At 38.1% G+C, this 18,463-nt stretch overlaps 2 protein-coding genes across 6 annotated transcripts in view; both read right to left on the bottom strand.

Moving 5' to 3' along the window:
* Window positions 1–2: 2 nt before the first annotated feature.
* Window positions 3–4,045, bottom strand: LOC104592197 (WAT1-related protein At3g18200). The gene is made up of 7 exons (XM_010251457.3): window positions 3,818–4,045; window positions 3,658–3,720; window positions 3,365–3,481; window positions 3,022–3,271; window positions 2,561–2,719; window positions 2,301–2,452; window positions 3–2,156 (listed from the first exon to the last, which is right to left on the bottom strand). Exons 1-7 carry the CDS (start codon window positions 4,009–4,011, stop codon window positions 1,985–1,987), a joined length of 1,107 nt encoding a protein of 368 aa, XP_010249759.1. The 5' UTR covers window positions 4,012–4,045; the 3' UTR covers window positions 3–1,984.
* Window positions 4,046–15,441: 11,396 nt separating this feature from the next.
* The window catches only part of LOC104592071 (Protein phosphatase 2C family protein), a 32,288-nt gene continuing 29,266 nt past the window's right edge, over window positions 15,442–18,463 (bottom strand). For all 5 annotated transcript variants that reach the window (XM_010251272.3, XM_088900688.1, XM_088900689.1 and 2 more), the window contains one exon: window positions 15,442–15,971. In XM_010251272.3, coding sequence (XP_010249574.1) covers window positions 15,861–15,971 — 111 coding nt within the window. In that variant the 3' untranslated portion in view covers window positions 15,442–15,860. The remainder of the gene's footprint in view (window positions 15,972–18,463) is intronic.

The raw sequence follows: 18,463 nt of genomic DNA, 5'->3' as shown, positions 1-18,463 counted from the left end.
GATTAAACGTATTACTGTTACATTGCAATGGTAACCGAGGGATTGAACTGAAAGAAAGAATTTAGAATATGACCAACCAAATGAAGTATGATAAAGATTTCGTGTTTCAAGTTTGGATATTTGGACCTTCTGGATAATATCAACTTCTGCTTCCTTGTCCTGTTCTGTACATGTGATTTTAGTCATGTCACAATGCTCATTAGGTCTGCCAAGTCGAAATAATCACGATGTTAGTTCACAAACAGTTGTTTGTGTGGTTAAAATAGCCCAACAAACCTCTTTACTTCGATGGTTTGACCACTAAGATGCCTCATATTATGGGACATGGCGCCACAATCTATTAGATTCTGCAGTTCAGCAGTTCTATAATTTATATTTGTCATAAACCTCTATGAATGCACAACAGGTGACAGATATTATAAATATAGGCATAGCCCTACACTAAGAATAGGCCAATGTGGGGTATTATTTGGAGTTCTGTTCAAGATGGTGTCAGGTCAGAATCAGTTAAGATCCTTTATGTCTAGAGGACAGGTCTGGTTCACCACTATTTAATTTAGTCCGGTCGGGTCGGATTCAGGTTAAGTCAAATTCATACCGAATTCCGACCCATTGGCATCCCTCTGTTTAGTTAAATTTCAACAACTCATTAAGAAAGAGCAAGGCTTACAAAAGAATAATAAGAGTTGGGTGTCTCATTTGTCTAGGAGACCCATTTCACATGGTTAAACTGCTGGTGGTGGCGTCATGTCAGCGCATACCAGCCGCTTTAATATAAAAATATGAGAGAGGAACAAACACAATGATATAATTATGCCTAAAGCCGATTTTTGTCCCAATTAATGTACACATGGTTGGACCCACTTAATGGTAGGCGTAGGTCTAAATCCTTTAAATTACGGGTCCTAAACTCCTTATGGAATTAAAAAACTGTAGCAGTTCAACATCTAAATCAGGTTTTCTATGTGGAAAATTTGTAGTTTTGACCACTAATGAGACCATTGTTATATCCCTTTGGAACGGGTCGGAGATCACATGAACAAGAAACCTAGGCTTTTCTGTGAAGGAAGAAAGCTCGGTCACTAACTACATATTGAGAGAGAGTTAAACCTGTGTACTCTTGCAAGGTGTTGATGGAGTTTTATTTGGAGACTGGTTGAAGTTTCAGATGGTCCTTGCCGCCCTTATTCGTGCTGCTTAAATATTAACCATAACTACTATATAGAATATTCTATAATTACAAGAACCATACCCAGAAAGGATCTGGGGTGGTTTAATCTGATTGATCAGATGGTTGACCAAGAGCAATTGTTTACTCAATTAACATGTGTCTAACGACTTACTTGGAGCATTCGATCCTGATTTAAAAAAATTGCCAGGTTCTTGTTCTTGTTCAATCAAGCTTTTGAATAGATCCAATCCCTAAAAGCCAAAACCAAGCCAACCCAACAGAGGGAGAAGGCTCTTCCCTGATTTCCGAGTTCAAGGAGCCAATTTTTTTTACTAGAACTGCACAGTATTTATAATACATCAAAACCATGAAAATTTTCTGAATTTCTCAGACAACCATATTTAATTGGGACAGTTAGAAATTAGAATATCCGTCAATGATGCTTGAATTTAAGTAACCCAGTCAGATTTCAAAGGCTTAGCTGTTTGGTCTAATATTGTTTTTAGGCAAACTCCATACCTTCTGTGGATCTAGGGAATTAATTAGCAGGAATAGTAATATACATATCCTTCATGTAGCTTGGCCATATAGGACCACACTGGACCTTAAAAACTAACTTCATTGAGATGCGCCTCTTCAATGCACTTAGGCAGAAGCCAACCTGTACTATATTAATACTAAATAAAGAAAAAAAAAGGAAATTTACATAGTTGCAGAGCTCATCTAAGACCAATTGGACACAATTTCTTCTTCGTAGATCTTGGCTTGTCTCCCAGCTGATCACTGTCTATTGGCTGTTGGGAAATGGGTTTGTCATGGAAGGCCAGTTTCAATTTTACCTTCTTTATTAAGTGCCTCTTCCACATCATGAAGGAGATGCTTTGTCAGACTCTCTTCCTTCTCTTGTGCTATGACTTTCTTCTCTTCGTTTTTTCCCCAAAGAACAGAGTACAGGCCAATCATGATGAGAATTGCCCCAATAATCCTGCAAAACAACAATACAAAAATCACAGTATAGAAGATTAATTGGATGAACGTACATTCAAAGGCTTGAAGTATCTCTACAACCTCAACCAGTGTTGGCAAATTATTAGTTCTTTTTTGTAATTAATTTTCTCTTGTCACATACCCTCCAGAGTATAATTGATCACGAAGAATCAAGGATGCCATGATTGCGACCAAGACAGTCTGCACTGGTTGGAAGACAGCAACGAAAACAGGTCCTCCTTTGTGAATACACCAGGTTTGAAGAGCAATGACAATTCCGGATGACACAACTCCCTAAGGACAAAAGAAAGATCTATGTGTTGGATTATGATGAAATCATAAAAATTTAATACAATTAGCAAACATGAGTTCATGAAGAAGAAATCAGCTTGAGTGGATTACAGCATAGAGGATGGTTAAGAGCTCCTCCTTGGAATGGATTATCCAGCGATCAGTGTCTGTTTCTACAAGGGATGCTATTACCAAGAACTGTATCAATCCGAAGAAGCACGTAAATGAAGTTAGTGAGAGCTTAGCCGGATACTTTCTCAGTACTGGAGCCTGCAAAGGATCAAAATTTCAATGTCAAGATGCGAAGATGATCATTGAAGAGAAAACCAACATTACCCAACAAAAATATTGAGACCTTAAAGAAAAGAAGAAGACAAGGTGATGAGTTCAGGGATAATAAGATAAGCTAAGCTGTAGATTTAATAGATGCAAGTGGGAATTCCGAGTTCATCCATTTTTTCATGTCAAAGTATATCTCTACATTTTTGTCTAAATACAACTACCTATTATATGAATCCTGAGATTCTGGAGCTTAAATAATTTGATCTGGACATTGATAGTTAGTGGCTGACCTGAAGTACCATCCAACCAGACCACGATAAGCAGTGCCCAAGTAGGTAAAGACAACCCAATGTCCAGTTCTGGACAGTCTTTGAAGCGACAAACGTGTTCTCTTCTATTGAATTTCCCAGTGGGTGCTCTGATAAGTGCAGAAGGGGAGGACCCTTGTAGAGAGTAATTACGGTGGCGCCTGCTACACTTAAAATGGTTCCCACCACTTTTGCCAACCCATCTCTCCTTGCAATATTAACTTGCTCAAGCCTGTCAGAGAGAGAGAGAGAGAGATGTCGAGAGAAGATTCTATCTTCAATCACAAAATATAAAATTATTGATTGGTATAAGAGCACCCACTACCTGATAACTGAAGCCATGGCAAAAGTAATTGCCGGAACTGAGTTCTGCATTGCAGATGCAAAAGTTGGAGATGCGTAATATAAACCAAGGAAATAAAAGCCTTGATTAGCAGTGATCCTGAAAGCAGAAAAAGTAGATGAGAAACGAACCAGTTTCCACTTGCCCAACAAAATAGCAATGAATTAACTAATAACAACTCATTCGAACAAACAAAAAGAAAGAAAATACATGAAGACAGATAGCAAGGTGGAAGACTCTAGCAGTATCAAAGAGGCCAAATTTATTCCACTTACCCGACTAATGCAAGAAGGAAGAATTGAACCAACAATGAGAAAGTAAGAGGCGGTCTTTCTTTCCTGAATGTCACAATCAACAATATTACTATCTTAACACCATTAACAAAAAAAAAATAAAATATTTTAGAGCATGAAAAAGCATAAAAAATGGACTCACTTCTCTAAGAAATAAGCAAAAGGTCCCAATAAGACCAGTGCAATGATGTTTCTATAAACTGGGTAAACAACTTTGCTGACACCCATGTTGAGTGCAAACCTAGAAACAATATGGAAACCCGCAAAGCAAAACTGAAGAGCGAGCAATGATAGGAGAAGCTTCATCTTCTCAGAGCTCGCACTTTCTCTTCCCATATTTCTTCCTCTACTACTTCACCTTCACAGTTTGTTTAGTTAATTTGTTTAGTGATTACAGTCGCAGAGGCAACGTATTTATATAGTTGGAGAAGCGAGAAGGAACAAATTTGCAAATAATTTGTATGGATTGATGCATGAGGGGGGCAAGGTCTGATAATTGTAATATTATATTTGTAGAGTGGAGTCATACAGTGGGCAAGAGCCTGACAAGTGTTTGCATAAACGTAAGCATTTATACATACATTATGCCATTTACGTAAATCTTTCTCTGCATGCAATCACTTGATTGTTGTCTTCGTTTTATCTTTATTCCAATTTGCTCGTTGACTTGACGATTGAATTTTGTTCGGGAGACAAGGTTGAGTTAGAGCATGTTGGCCAGGTCGTTAGAGAAAGGCCAGCCCCCTATATATATTTTGTATTTATTGGTTATGGGGGTTAATTATCAGTTATGTCCCCACCATCCCTTCATTCTATTTAATTCGTGATGTGGGTCCCTTGTCACATATTTATATAAAGGGAAAATTTTAGATTAATAATATGCTGTAATTTGGGTTTAGTGCCATTTTGGTCTCCAAACTTTAAAACTTGATAATTTAGTACTCAAATTTTTAATAAGTGCTAATCTAGTATCTGCCATTAACCATTTGTTAAGTGCCATTTGAAAAGACATAAATACCCTTCAAGTGTCATATAATTCTCTTTATCAATCATTCAAACGTTGACAAAAAATGAACCACCCAAAATCTTTGCCTCTTCTATTCAAGAAAGTTGGGGTCACCAGAATGTCCACTAAGATGTAATTCTAACTTTCTTGAATAGAAGAAACAAGGATTTGGGACTGTTCATTTTTTGTCAACGTTTGGATGGTTGATAAAGAGAATTAAATGACACTTGAAGGATATTTATGTCTTTTCAAATGGCACTTAACAGCTGATTAACAGACTGGTTCATGACAGGTACTAGATTGGCACGTTTTGAAGTTTTAGTACTAAATTGTCATGTTCTAAAGTTCAGAGACTAAAGTAGCACTAAACCCAAAGTACAAGGTATTAATCTAAAATTTTCCCTTGTATAAAAAAAAAGATCCCTCAAATGACCTATTATATAGCCTTCTTATTTTTGGGATTTGCCTAGTTAATTTGAACTCATCAACCTGCTATGTATTCTTTTGAGACCCTTTGAAACTGAGACAATGGAAAGAAATGAAAGAAAAATAGAGGGCATATATATTGATTCATGAGATAGTGAGGATTATCTGATTGATTTTGGAGCTATGAGGAAATAAATTTGGTGGCCCAGAGTTCATATCACAATTCATAGCACATATATAGATAAAATAATTACGAACTATATCTGGGTTCTGGGATGAAGCAAGTGATATTAGGTTTTAGCAAGTAATTCATTGTTTAACAGTTTCAGTAGTGGCCTAGATTGTCTGTCAGACTGTTTAAAAACAACCAACCAGAAGTCCAGAAGGACCAGAACTTAACCCTATCTAGTTTCCGATTTCCCTGGTTCAATCATCGGGTTGGTTTTAAACGCATTCAACTTAGCAATACATTAAAACAAATCTGCACAAACCAAATCTGCTTAACCGGCCAATTTGAACCTGAAAAAACTGCTGGAATGGCCTAGAAAACTACACCATTAATTTGATATCCAAATGAAATTAACTGGGATTTATGGTCCCATTTAACCTAATCTGATGGCCTACTCAGCTCGGCTAGTTCAGTTTCTAAAAAACTGGTCTGGACAATGAGAAATAGTCTGGTGAAAGAAAAAAAAAAGAAAGAAAAAGAAATAAAACTCATATATGAACATTAGTACTCACCAATTTATGAGGGCATCTGGGTCATTTAAAAAGCCGGGGACTTGTGATCAGAAATAATAAATTAGCCATTTAAGAGTAGGTGGTTCATCTGAAATTAAAATTATGTTAGTTGTAGGGAATGGGTGGAGCAGAATGGAAGAAAAGGAATCAAGATAGCATGTGGTCCTTCATATGAATTGGGCAGTTTGTGATTTTCTAAAGTGAACCAGAAGGCTTAAACTTTTGAAGGCACATGTAGAGAGAAATACATTATTTGCATGATTACATTGTCTGGTAATATCATATCCTTCTCACTTCATCTAACCCTAAGAAATTGCAATTGTTTTATTTCCACATACCACATGCCCTAGTTTATATTCAATTAAGATCATTCCCTAATCGCTCCTTAGTGTAGACATCAGATACACAAGTCATGAACTATAAGCCCATAACCCCACTTAATTTCGAATAAATGGTGATTAAATCAAAAACCCTTTTGACAATTTATCTCTCTTCATGGACCCATAATTATTTTCTGATTTAATAAATGTTTTGAACCTTATCATCATCATCACCGACTGAAGATCAATGCTCATGTCGAGATGCGTATATATATATATATATATATATATATAACGATCAATTGGGAAAAGGAACTAGAGGTGGGTATAGTTGTATAACTTAATGCGGAAAAGTTGGCTACTAGAAGAAGAAAGACGTGATTAGAGTTACATCAGATAGACTGGCAGGAGTCCTGTATAAAGAGTGCATATGGTTCATGGCCAACTTCGTTCATGAACCTTTCTTTCAACAACTTGGTGCATGAAGATGTACTAACAATTAACAAAATTGCAATTTGGAAACATTTAGATTATTCCATCAGTCCTGTTCGTATATGACTATTTATATATCATTTATTCACAAACAGATACCCTCTGTGTGAGAGAGACAGAGCAAAATGTAATTATTTTCAAAACACGGGTTTGTCTCAAAGCTAATGTTTTCAAAAGGGGAAGCCATAGAACTGATTGTGGACTCGAAGGATCAGCCGACATATGACAATAATTTGGCAACAACTTTGTTAGGAAATTATTCCCAAAAATCATATAAAACAATAATCCCAACCATCCAATCTTGACCTACATAAGACATTTAATGATCAGGGGTTTGGCGGTTGAAGTTGTTGAGCTGAATGAAAATTTGGATGAAATGCTATATTGTCTACACTAGACTGGTCTCATCATTAGTTATTTAGTTGCCTCCGATGACATCGCGATACATGGCATGACAGGAACGTTGCATGATACTTCAACGCCACACGAACAACTACCGATCTCACTAATTCAAGGAGGCTTTGAGCACCTAGGGAGAGCGGCTAGCGGCACCTCGTCCAGGGTGACTTGTGGTATCTCGTCAGTACCGGTTCAAGTAGGGGTGATTATTTCAGTCCCGCCTGGTCCAGAAAATCCGGGCTTGGGCCTAGTCTTTTGTTAAGGTCCAACCCAGATATTTATAAATAATATATATACATCTTTATGTATATATATTATTTAAAAATATTTGATAATTGATATTTTATATATTAAACAGAGATTAATAGAGATTTGTAGGAGATTAAAGATTTTAATCCTACGGTCTTAGATCTTACCAAATTCTAATCTAGTATTTAATGAAATATAAAAAATAATAAACCCTAATTTTCTCAGCTCTCTCTCTCCCTCTCACCAATTTTAAATCTAAAGTTTAGAGTGGTTGAAAGTTTTGGGTAAAATTGAAACCATTTTTTACATTAATTTGAATTATTTTTTCTTAGTTTGCTAATATCTTTTTTATTTCACTTTTTATTTGTAAGAGTTGAATGGAAGATGGAGCCCCTTATAGAGATGTTTAAAGTTTTTTTGTGGATATTACATGATGGATGGTTATTTTTTGATAGATATTACAAGTTCTAGGTTGGTTTTTTGTTGATAGAATAATTGCTTTGTTAAAATTATCATTTTCAGCATACTAATGACCAATTGAAATTTATAAATTACAAGGTATAATTATTTAATTTCCTATATGTTAGAAGCTTTATCTCGATATTAAGTTTAAAGTTTCTTACAGGTTATTATAGTCTCCACGACAATAAGTGAAAAAAAGTATAATTGTTTAATTTTGGAACTGAAATACAATAATTAGGCCCAGGATCTTGGCCCAGCTCGACCCGGGCTTGAGCTTATATTTTTAGGCTCATAATGCGGGTCGGTCCCAAGCCTAGACTAAGCCCGTTGTTATGAAGGCAAAGCTTGGCCCGCGTTTGGCCCATGATCACCCCTAGGTCCAAGGGACCTCGGCATGAGGAGCGATCTCCCCCAAAGGACTTATCGACCTAACTAGGGTCCACGCAAAGTTCAAAGTATCGATATGTATCGGCCTGTATCGGTCGATACGTATCGTGCCGATGGCTTCCCGATACGCCCCTCTAGGGGTTGTATCGGGTCAACCACTGGTTCAGAGGGTAGCTGGGCCTTAAACCGACCCCTTTGAACCGGTTTTGAAAAAAATAAGTAAAACCTAAGAAAACTACCGATACAACCCTATCGATATTTTGGACCTTGGGTCTAGGTGGCGACCTACGAGACGTGTTCGCCAATCTCCTCTACGTGCATCTTATCACTCCCAGGTCCTCCAGAAGTCAGCACCCACACCGATCGTTTAGGAGGCAACCGGATAAGGTACAGAAGCCTATATAAAGGCTCCCCATTTTCTAAGAAAGGCACGTGCAATTTAGCATTCAAGCTCTCTAACTTTCTCTCGCTTTCTAGCTTTTTGAAAACTCCAATTCGCTAATTTAAGCATCAGGGTGCCCACACTAGGTAAAGCTGCCCGGGTACTATGATCTTTTCTCTCTTTCTTTATAGCTCGACCAAGCGACCTACCTATTGTGGTGTCCGAGCTATCCGTCAACAGGGAGTGTTAGATCGCACACCATCAATTGGTGTCGTCTATGGGAACATGCTACACAAAAGCTAAGTTATCACCCGTTCTCTAAGCATTAAAAAATTCCATCAACCAGGGACAATAGCAGTAATGCCTAGATCAAAGGAACCCTAGTAAGGGAGCTGAATCAGAATGACCATCCCGAACAAGCCTTATCAGCCTTGATCGCGAGGTCACCTCTACATGTTGAGCCCTCTGCAGCTCCTGCGGCTATGGAGTCGCCCTCACAGGTCAAGCCTTTCAAGGCTCCCATGCAGGTTGATGACCTATAGATTGTGGAGCTAACCCCACAGGTTGAGCCCCCTATGGCTCTCATAGGAGTAGGTGGCCAACGTCTCCAAAAGCTGATGCAGTGCAGCAACGGCACCAATCTGCAAATGCAACAATATGATAGCCCACTAGAAAGCGTAATTAACACGATCACCGGAGAGTCGGAGGTGACAAGTTCCGCTGCCCCCGCTAGTTCAACATTAGTTCACGGGCCGAACCATGAAGGGGAGAGCCCGCCAAAGCGACAAAGAGTAGAAGAAGTGGTCTACTTCAATGAAGACTATACATGCGGGATCCATTACCCTCATAATGACGCCCTCGTAGTCAAGGTCGTGATCCACGATTACGAGGTAAAAAGGGTACTTGTTGATTCCGACAGCTCGACAGACATCCTGTTCCTTGGAGCTTTCAAGCAAATGGGACTGTGGAGGGAAGATCTGGCCCGAGCCGATGTGCCCCTAGTCGGTTTCAACAGCGGGGTGACCCGAGCTCTTGGTCAGATCAACCTATTCATGACAGCAGGAACCGTGCCAAACAAGACAAGGTTGTGGCACGACTTTCTGGTGTTGGCAACAGCATCACCATACAATGCCATTCTAAGCCGACCAATATTGCACGCTGTCAAAGCAATGTTATCGACATACTACCTTGCCATGAAGTTCCCAACCGACCACGAGATAGGAGTAGTGTGCGGTGACCAACTCAAATCGCAGAAGTGCTACATTGCGACATTGAAGCATAAAGGGAAGCAGGTCAATGTCAACCTAGAGGTGCCCCCGGAGAACAATGAGGAAAGAGCTCTCTCGATGAAAGGCACTGCCCTAGTGTCAGTCTCAGGTATCAACCCCTCGAAGACTGTGCAGATTGGCGCACGCCTCAAGGAACCATTGCGCTCCGAATTGGTAAGCTTTTTAATTAATAATCTAGATGTTTTTGCTTGGTCGATTGCCAACATGCCTGTCATAGACCCCTCTGTGATAACCCATAGACTGAATGTAAATTCCTTAGTCTGACCGATAAAACAAAGGAAAATGAACTTCGCCCAGGAGAGGTGGAGAATAATAGATGAGGAGGTCAAGGAGCTCCTCGCGACGGACTTCGTAAGGGAGGTTGAATATCTGAGTTGGATTTCCAATCTAGTTCTTATGAAGAAGGCCAACGAGAAGTGGCGCATGTGCATCAATTATACTAACCTCAATAGAGTCTGCCCAAAGGATAGCTTCCCACTCCCTACGATAGACTGCATAGTACATGCGACCTCAGAGTTTAAGCTATTGAGCTTCATGGACGCATACTGCATTTATAACCAAATCTAGATGGATCTTATCAACCAAGAGAAGATGGCCTTCGTGACTAAGGTCGGCCTTTATGCTCTTCCTCGAGCAAAAGAGTTCGCTCTTGTGCCTCGATAATCAAGATGGTGAAGTCTTGCGTAATGCTACATTCAACCCTTAGACTCTTCAAACTTGGGGAGCAAACTAAACCAATGCCTACTAACCGATTAAACTAGTCATTCCAGGCCAAGGACCCACAATGAGCTACTCCCTTCGCTGAACCGACCTTGTTTCGGGATTGAGGGGCAATTGATGAAGGGAGATTTGGTCCTCCAATGACATTGTGACACGTGGCATGACAAGAACGCCACATGACACCTTAGTGCCACACAAACAGCTGCAGATCTCACTAAGTCAAGGAGGTGCACCCCGGAACTAGTTCGAACACTTCGTACACAGCTGAAGCACCTAGGGAAAGCGCCTAGTGGCACCTCATCCAAGGCCGACCTATGGTACCTCGTCAGTACTAGTCCAAGGGACCTAGGTGTGAGGAGCGACCTCCCCCGAAGGATGACCTAACTGGGGTCTAGGTGGCGACCTACGAGACGTGCTCGCCGATCTCCTCTACGTGCATCTTATCACTCCCAAGTCCTCCGAAAGTCAGCACCTACACCGATCATTCAAGAGGCAACCGGATAAGGCACAGAAGCCTAGCCCGCATGTGAAACTACCTCTGAGGAATTCCGACCGGTAAGTCATGTCCTCCTGAGGATCTCGGACGCAATGCGTGAAACTCATGCCAACCGACGCCAATATAAAGGCGCCCCCATTTTCTAAGAAATGTATACACAATTTAGCACTCAAGCTCTCTAGCTTTCTAGCTTTCTGAAAACTCCAATTCACTAACTTAAGCATCAGAGTGCCCATACTGGGTAAAGTAGCTCGGTTACTCTAACCTTTTCTCTCTTTCTTTATACCTCGACCAAGCGACCTACCTAGTTCGACATCCAAGTTGTCAACCACTAGAGAACATCAAATCGCGCACCATCAGATAGTATTAGAAACTAATGAATGAACTGAAGGTTTTTATTTTTTTATTTATTTATTTGTTTTAATAGATGAGAAGTGTACTTGATGGATAATATTAAGGCCAAAGTGTGATAAGATGAAAATAGAATTCGGGTTCAATTTATCCTAATCATGAGGCTTTGTTTGTTTGCAATGCAATTTCATTTGCACTAGTACAAATGCATAGAAGTATAAATGAGAAATTGAACATTTTGGTTTATTTTAAATTGGGGTTGTAGTTTATTTTGCTTCACAGTCCAGTCCAGTCCAGTCTGATTTGGAGAAAATCTTATACCAAACCAGAAAATAATGGTTTGAGAAATTCTCAGAAGAGATCAAACCATTTTAGTGTAAAAACTAGATCAGACCACTGTCTTATTACCATCTAGTCTGATTTCTAACACAGTCTAGTCTATTCTATTGGACTTAACCCAATTAAAAGGCCCAAACAACATACATACCTGCATAAATAACAAATATAATTCGATTTAACAAGTGCTATCTAATTTTAATTATTAGGCATTTAATGGTTAATCAGGTTTGAAATCATATTATATTTATTTAATCTTATAATGTAAAGAGTTATGTGATATGTTCAAATCTTATATACAACATAAGTATTTATTTAATAATATAATATAATATTACATATAATAATTCAGTTTACGGTCTGATTTGAATTTTGAATTCAAAAAATCAGACTGAAACTGTCAAATGAAATTTTTAAAATTTCCGAGATCAGATTAGACTGTTTTTAACACCAGACCAGATCAAACTGCCAGCTTCAGTTTGATTTGGTTCAATTTGGCGGTCTGGACCATATTATGAACACCTCTATCCTTAACTAGGTTTTCTAGGGACCCATTACCAATGTGCAACGATATTAAGCATCCAATTGTTACTCCAATTACTCAATTGTAACCATCCAAGGTTATGTAATGATCTGAGCTATTTCTGGTAAAGGAAAAAATGCAGCTCGGCTCATTTCTTACAAAACCACTAATGACCTTATTTACGTCTATTCTTTTTAAGTCTCTATCTGTTCTTAGCGAAGCATTGGCTCTATTTGGATGGTGAATTTACCTGCATGCATGCAGTTTAAACGTTAACCAAAATAAAATCATTTCATTCTAAGTTGGATCCTAACATTTTGCTTGTTTTCCTTCTTTTCGCCATAAAAAGATCTCCTGGGTCGGAAATTTTAAGTAGTGTATCATGCTCCACTATGTTCTGTACAGGGGACATAAAATCATGGTTAAGGACTCGTCTGTCTGCAGTGCAAATTCAATAGAACTAGTACATATGCATGGGGGTGCAAATTCCAGGTTAATTTTGCTTTTTGCCTCAGACCAAGCAAAATAAGATAAAATCTAATAGAAAAATAAACCAGAATTTGCACTCTTAACTCATTTGCATTCCCACACTTGGGAACCAGTGCTAATGAAATTGCATATCTAACAACCAGGTCTAAAGTGCAATATGAATAAAATTAACCAACTGAATAGAAGCTTGAATGGCCAATGGCCATGTAGATGTAGTCTAGGTGATCAGTTGGCACCACACCCCAAGGTTCAAAGTATCAATATTGAGTGTCTATTTTAAGGTATTTCTAAAAACTCTTTTTTAATAACTAAACAACATAAAAATGGCCCCTGTGAAATTTTGGAAGAAAAAACCAAAAGAACAGAAAAACAATTTTAAAGTACCAAAACACCCCTTCCGGCATAGCAGGGTGTATTGATATTTTGAACCTTACCCCACCCATGAGGTGCCACGGGCTCAAATCTGCAATGCATCCCTGCTATCTTAACCCCATAACCCACTAATTACGAAGATGTTTAATTGGAGGAATCAATTTGCAAATCCAATTTTTTAGGGCAGCTGATTACCCAAATTGTGTCAAAAAACCGATTTGGTAAGACTGATTCCTCACAAATCAGCAAATGATGAAACAGTTTAAGTCCTGATAACATGACACGGCAGTGAGATCCTTAACTGATAACATGCAAACCAATAATGTTGTGACACAAAGAAGGCGGAAACAATGGATTTGATGGTCAAAACAATAAAAGAATGTATCATAAGTTAACACACATTAGGCCTGTTTTTTCACCAACACCAAAGGAAATAGAATGTTACTACTTAATACTGTTTGAAGTGATCAAGCTTAAAATAACCGTGCAAAACATGAGAACTGTAAAACAAATTGCATTCCAGCAATTTTTTGCCCACACATTCGTATTAAATCAGATATAGAGAAAAGGTGTGAAAATAGTAAATGGTACAAGGGTTAACGAAGCTGGAAAAGAATCTAATTTGTGATACATTGAATATGCCTTGGATTGGTCTTCAGAATCAGATTCAAGTTTCACGACTGAAATTGGCATCGGTCTTTTTTCCTGACGATCTATTGGATGCCTCAGGCAATAGAATTGTTAAACCTACAAATAGCAAAGATTTCTTCCACTGACTCGTTTGTTTGCATTTAATGGACCATGGACGTTTTTTCATTTTTTTCTTTTTTTTTTGATAAGCCACTGAATGGACGTCTGAGGTCTGAAAAAATGGCTTAAGACATCCCAGACTGTTCGGTGCAGCAGTTCAGACTTCCATCTATCTATCAACCCACACAGATATGTTTTATGTTTTTTTCTTGAACTGTAATGTAAAGTATTTCATTAATCAAAAAACCAACAAAGAACCCCTGCACAAAGAGAAACTGAACAGACGATATACAATCTGCTCCCTACAGCCCAAAACCCAAAAAACAACCAACTTTTCCTTACAAAATGAAAATCTGAATAAAAGAAAGAACTAGGATGTCTATTTATAAACAAAGGGTGAACTGCCAACCAAGAACGAGCCATCCCCAGAATTTTACGTAGGATTTCTTCCATTGAAGCCTGAATCCCTTTAAACAGTATCCTGTTTCTTTCACTCCATACAGCCCATAACACTGCTGAAGGAAGTATGCTCCATTCTACCTTTCCAGCTCTACTTAAACCTTCTAGATGCCATGCATCAATGAGACCCTTCACTTTAGCTGGGAAGCACCATTTTACATCAAACACACCTACTATCCTTAACCAGATCCAATGAGTAAATTCTCATTGAATCAGTAAGTGACCAGAAGACTCCACATTACCATTGCATAGAGGCAATCCAAATCTGCCACCTGTAGCCCTCTTCTGACTAGATTTTGCTTTGTTAGGATCTTGTCCAGCACTAATGACCAGACAAAGAAGGCCAGTTTAGAGGTACAGCTTTAGTCCAAATCCTGTCACTTGGAAATGGTGTGGTCTCCTCCCTTGCTACAGATTGTTTTATGTTTTGTTCTAAAAGCAACCCTAAAAAAATTTAATATGACAGAAAAAGTGAAAAAACCATGTAATGTATTCTCCCAGCATCTTCCTTGCCACACACCCACAAGAGCCACACTAGATTTTTTTGCTTTTCAGAGATCAGTTCAGCTTTATCAAACACCACCAGTATCTTCTACTTCATCCAGATCCCTGTTTCTATTGGATATCTCTTTACTTTGTACAAATCCTTGTTGCTACTGCAATAAGCATTCTAACTTTATTTTACAATCAGATAAAACTGCAAGTGGCCTTTGGCATCTGAGCCAAGGGCTATTGGCCTTGCAAAATCTGCTCAAAAAGAAGACCGCTAAAGTGGGGAGGAAAAGATAGTTCAGCCATCTAATGAGTTTCTATCCCCTCAAAAAGATACAATCTAGTTGAGGCTAAAATTCTCCCGGAACAGCAAGATATTAAATGAAGCAACTTCACAGAGAATAAGTCAGTTCTGAGTCATACAAGAACAATAAACCTATGTGAGAACCTGTGCAAAAGGGGACGAAGAATCCATTAGCCGTTCCTGCAGCAGCTAAGAAGCACCTGGTAATTTCATAAGAAGCTTCACTTCTCCAACTTAGACATGTAACAAGAGATGAGCATCTTTTTTTAAAAGCTTCTCAAAACAAAGAAAGCCACTGCTTTCAATAGAACTTGCAAATTAGTTTTGTTCAAGATTGAATCCATGTAAACAGCATAGCCCAGAAGAGTTAAGAGTCCATTTACCAATTCCTAAGATTTCCTAAACAAGAAAATACAGTATTGAGTTTTGAAAATTGTTACATTCATTTTACATACTGTCCTGCTACTAATGACTGTTTAATAAAAAATTAAGAACGGATATTACTTTCTCAGATAGCCAATGTTGAAATAAACTTGGAGCGTGAACTTGATCAACTCACCTTAGTAGTCAACCTCGGGATAATAAATCACCTAAGAAATTTGTTCGTGAAACTAGTACAGACTAGAGTGGAGCTGTGGTTAGATGTCAGAACCAACCCCTTTCCCTGAACAGAAACCATACTCCACAGATAAACCAGCACCTGATAATTCAACACTATGATAGAATTGATGTGGTACCAATCACTTGTGCCTGAAAACAATGATGATTGCAGTGCAATTGTCCTTGCACCGCCGCTCACGGATGGCTTCTCTAACAAGACGACGGCTCACAGTGGTGACAGGTAACCCCTCCTGCCAAACCATTACAACAATTAGGAAGAGCACCTTCAAAGTCTTCATGTAGTTATTAAGTAGAAAGGTTCGACTATGGTATTGGAAAGATATGATACATGAAAATTTTGTGACCAACTGACAGGTATCATAAATAGATTAACCAATCAGGTGGTATTTATCAAAATTCACGGGTGGACTTTGATTGGTCAAAGCTCCTGGTACCATGTCTTTCCGGTATCATAGATTTTCCCTCAGTAGAAACAACTAAAAGACTTGCAGCTTAAAAACATTACACTATATGTTCTACAAAAAGCTTAGGCTTTATTATGTCAGTTTAGAGGATTAGTCTGTTTTTGGCCCTTCTTAAGCATTCAATGTATTTTTTTTTTATCAGCTTTAGCATTCAATATTCTGTATGAAGCTAAACTGCAAAACTAGTCTCAATTTCATGCAGTAAAAAACTTGTGTGATTTACAACTAGTACATTTATGTTCCTCATGCATCACCATGTAGGAAAAGCATAGGCTCTATTTCAGCACAAGCATATGTTGGCAAATGTGTCAGGAATCTGATTTCCCAATTCCAAAGATGTACCTACCAGAAAGCTTACAGGATAGCACAGACAATCGTTGTATCATGTTATCTACTGTTGGACAAAATACTATCAACACAGTGCTAGTACTATAAAATAGATGAAATATTAATGTTTATCTTAGTAAAAACAAAGTATTCATTATTAGAGAAAAGCATAGTTTGTTCTTGTGAAGTACCACATCAACAGCAAGAAACGTCTCATAGGATTTCCATAAGTACTCCCAAGACATCAGCAAGGATAAGTTTTTATGAATACCTAAATTCAGGATCTTGAAATCAAACTTTAGTGTAAAAATAAGGTTGAGATCCATTTTAAGACTTCACAAGAAATTCTAGACAGCTTCCTATGGGCCCAAACCACATCACATCAAGTCCTTGAACAAATACAAATCCCACCTGTACACAGAATAAATACCAAAACCTAGTTGCCTTTTTCTTTTTCTTTTTTTTGTAAAACTTTAACATGTAGCGATATTCACTGGGCCGAGAGCACCCCCTCGAGTAAAGGCTTCCACAGCCGGTTGACCAAAATGAGGATCCCAAATTGCATGAGCAATAGGTCTTACATGTAAGGGGTCCTGTACCCATGACTCAAAATTTCCTTGCCAAACTACATGAAAAAGATTTCCGTGCCAAATCCAGCAGAAATGAACTCCCAAAGTTCTACTTGAGTACTCCCTTAGGCTTCTTCTAAGTTGCCGGAGTCAGGAACCTTTAAGGTCTGCTCTGTTTTCACCTCAACAACATTAAACACTATAGTAATTTCGCCAAACTCCAGATCAAAACCTAAATTGTTACAATCTTAATATCATAGCCAACCTCCTAAGCAAGATTAAAGAGCAAAGACATGTGTTGTCTTCCACCATATGACTTCATTTCCTAAATGACCAAGACATACTCCAATACCAACATTTTGAACATAGAAATCCAAGTTGTTAAACTATATTAATATCATTACATATTTAGCAGTATGTCACAGTACACTAAACTTATTTCAGCTGACCTTTTCAAAAAGGAAAAAGAAGGAAAAAACAATCAAATAATGGAATAAAACAAAAAAAGAAAAAAAAATGTTATTGGGCAAAATCCAACACTTGAGAAGCAAAAGAAGAAATAGAGAACAAATTCATCGGTATATGACATAACTATTAGTTTAGGAACAGTGGTGGAAATATTATTGCTCTAAAATGTATTATATTTTATTGGATTAACAGAAGAACCAATCAAACTTTTATTCATGTATTGTATGATACCTAAGATTTTCTCACCATATCCCAGTTATACCATGACAGTGATGTGATATCTCATTCACTAATTACTTGTATCCTGTTTCCTCAGCATATCCTATCACTAGCATCAATGTATCATTGATTTAAATGCAGCTAAATCTCTGGTTAAAAGCTATAGAATGAAGCAATTACTAAGGATTTCCGCTCTATTGATAATAGAAGTCATAGAAAAATAAAAGAAAAACTAAAGATCAAGAACAAAGAAAACATTTTTACCAAGAAATCCTTACAAAATAGAGAATGGAAGGACTAAGCAACAAAGGGGAAAATAGTAGGGAGAATAATCCCTTTAACTACGGTATGGTCCTTATGGACACAGATAATTTAAGGATTTTTGAAAATCAAAGCAATAGAAAGGCATAGTGTTAAAGATCTTACAGAGCAGAATTTCCTTGCAGGTAAATTCAAAGATGTTCCCAACAACTCTGTTTTTTTTTCTTTTTTTGAGTTTCAGACTTTTTATGTATCTAATCATATAAAGGAATATGCTGCCAGAAAGACATGATACAGTAAGGGTTTTGACCAATCAACCCCCCCCCCACACACACACACCGGTGAATTTTGATAGATCTCACACATGATTGGTTACCACTTTTATGATACCAGTTGATTGGTTACAAGTTTTTC

Source organism: Nelumbo nucifera, chromosome 3, assembly GCF_055504915.1.
Source record: "Nelumbo nucifera cultivar China Antique chromosome 3, China Antique-T2T, whole genome shotgun sequence".
NCBI lineage: Eukaryota > Viridiplantae > Streptophyta > Magnoliopsida > Proteales > Nelumbonaceae > Nelumbo > Nelumbo nucifera.
This window is presented reverse-complemented; position numbering and strand designations above follow the sequence as displayed.

What these genes read in the sequence shown, in the direction of transcription:
- LOC104592197 (XM_010251457.3), bottom strand. Translation starts at nt 4,011, where the DNA reads ATGGGAAGAGAAAGTGCGAGCTCTGAGAAGATGAAGCTTCTCCTATCA. An exon ending in TCTTAACCATCCTCTATGCT is followed by an intron (nt 2,453 to 2,560) that starts GTAATCCACTCA and finishes TTTTGTCCTTAG; the next exon opens with GGAGTTGTGTCATCCGGAAT. An exon ending in GATCAATTATACTCTGGAGG is followed by an intron (nt 2,157 to 2,300) that starts GTATGTGACAAG and finishes GTTGTTTTGCAG; the next exon opens with GATTATTGGGGCAATTCTCA.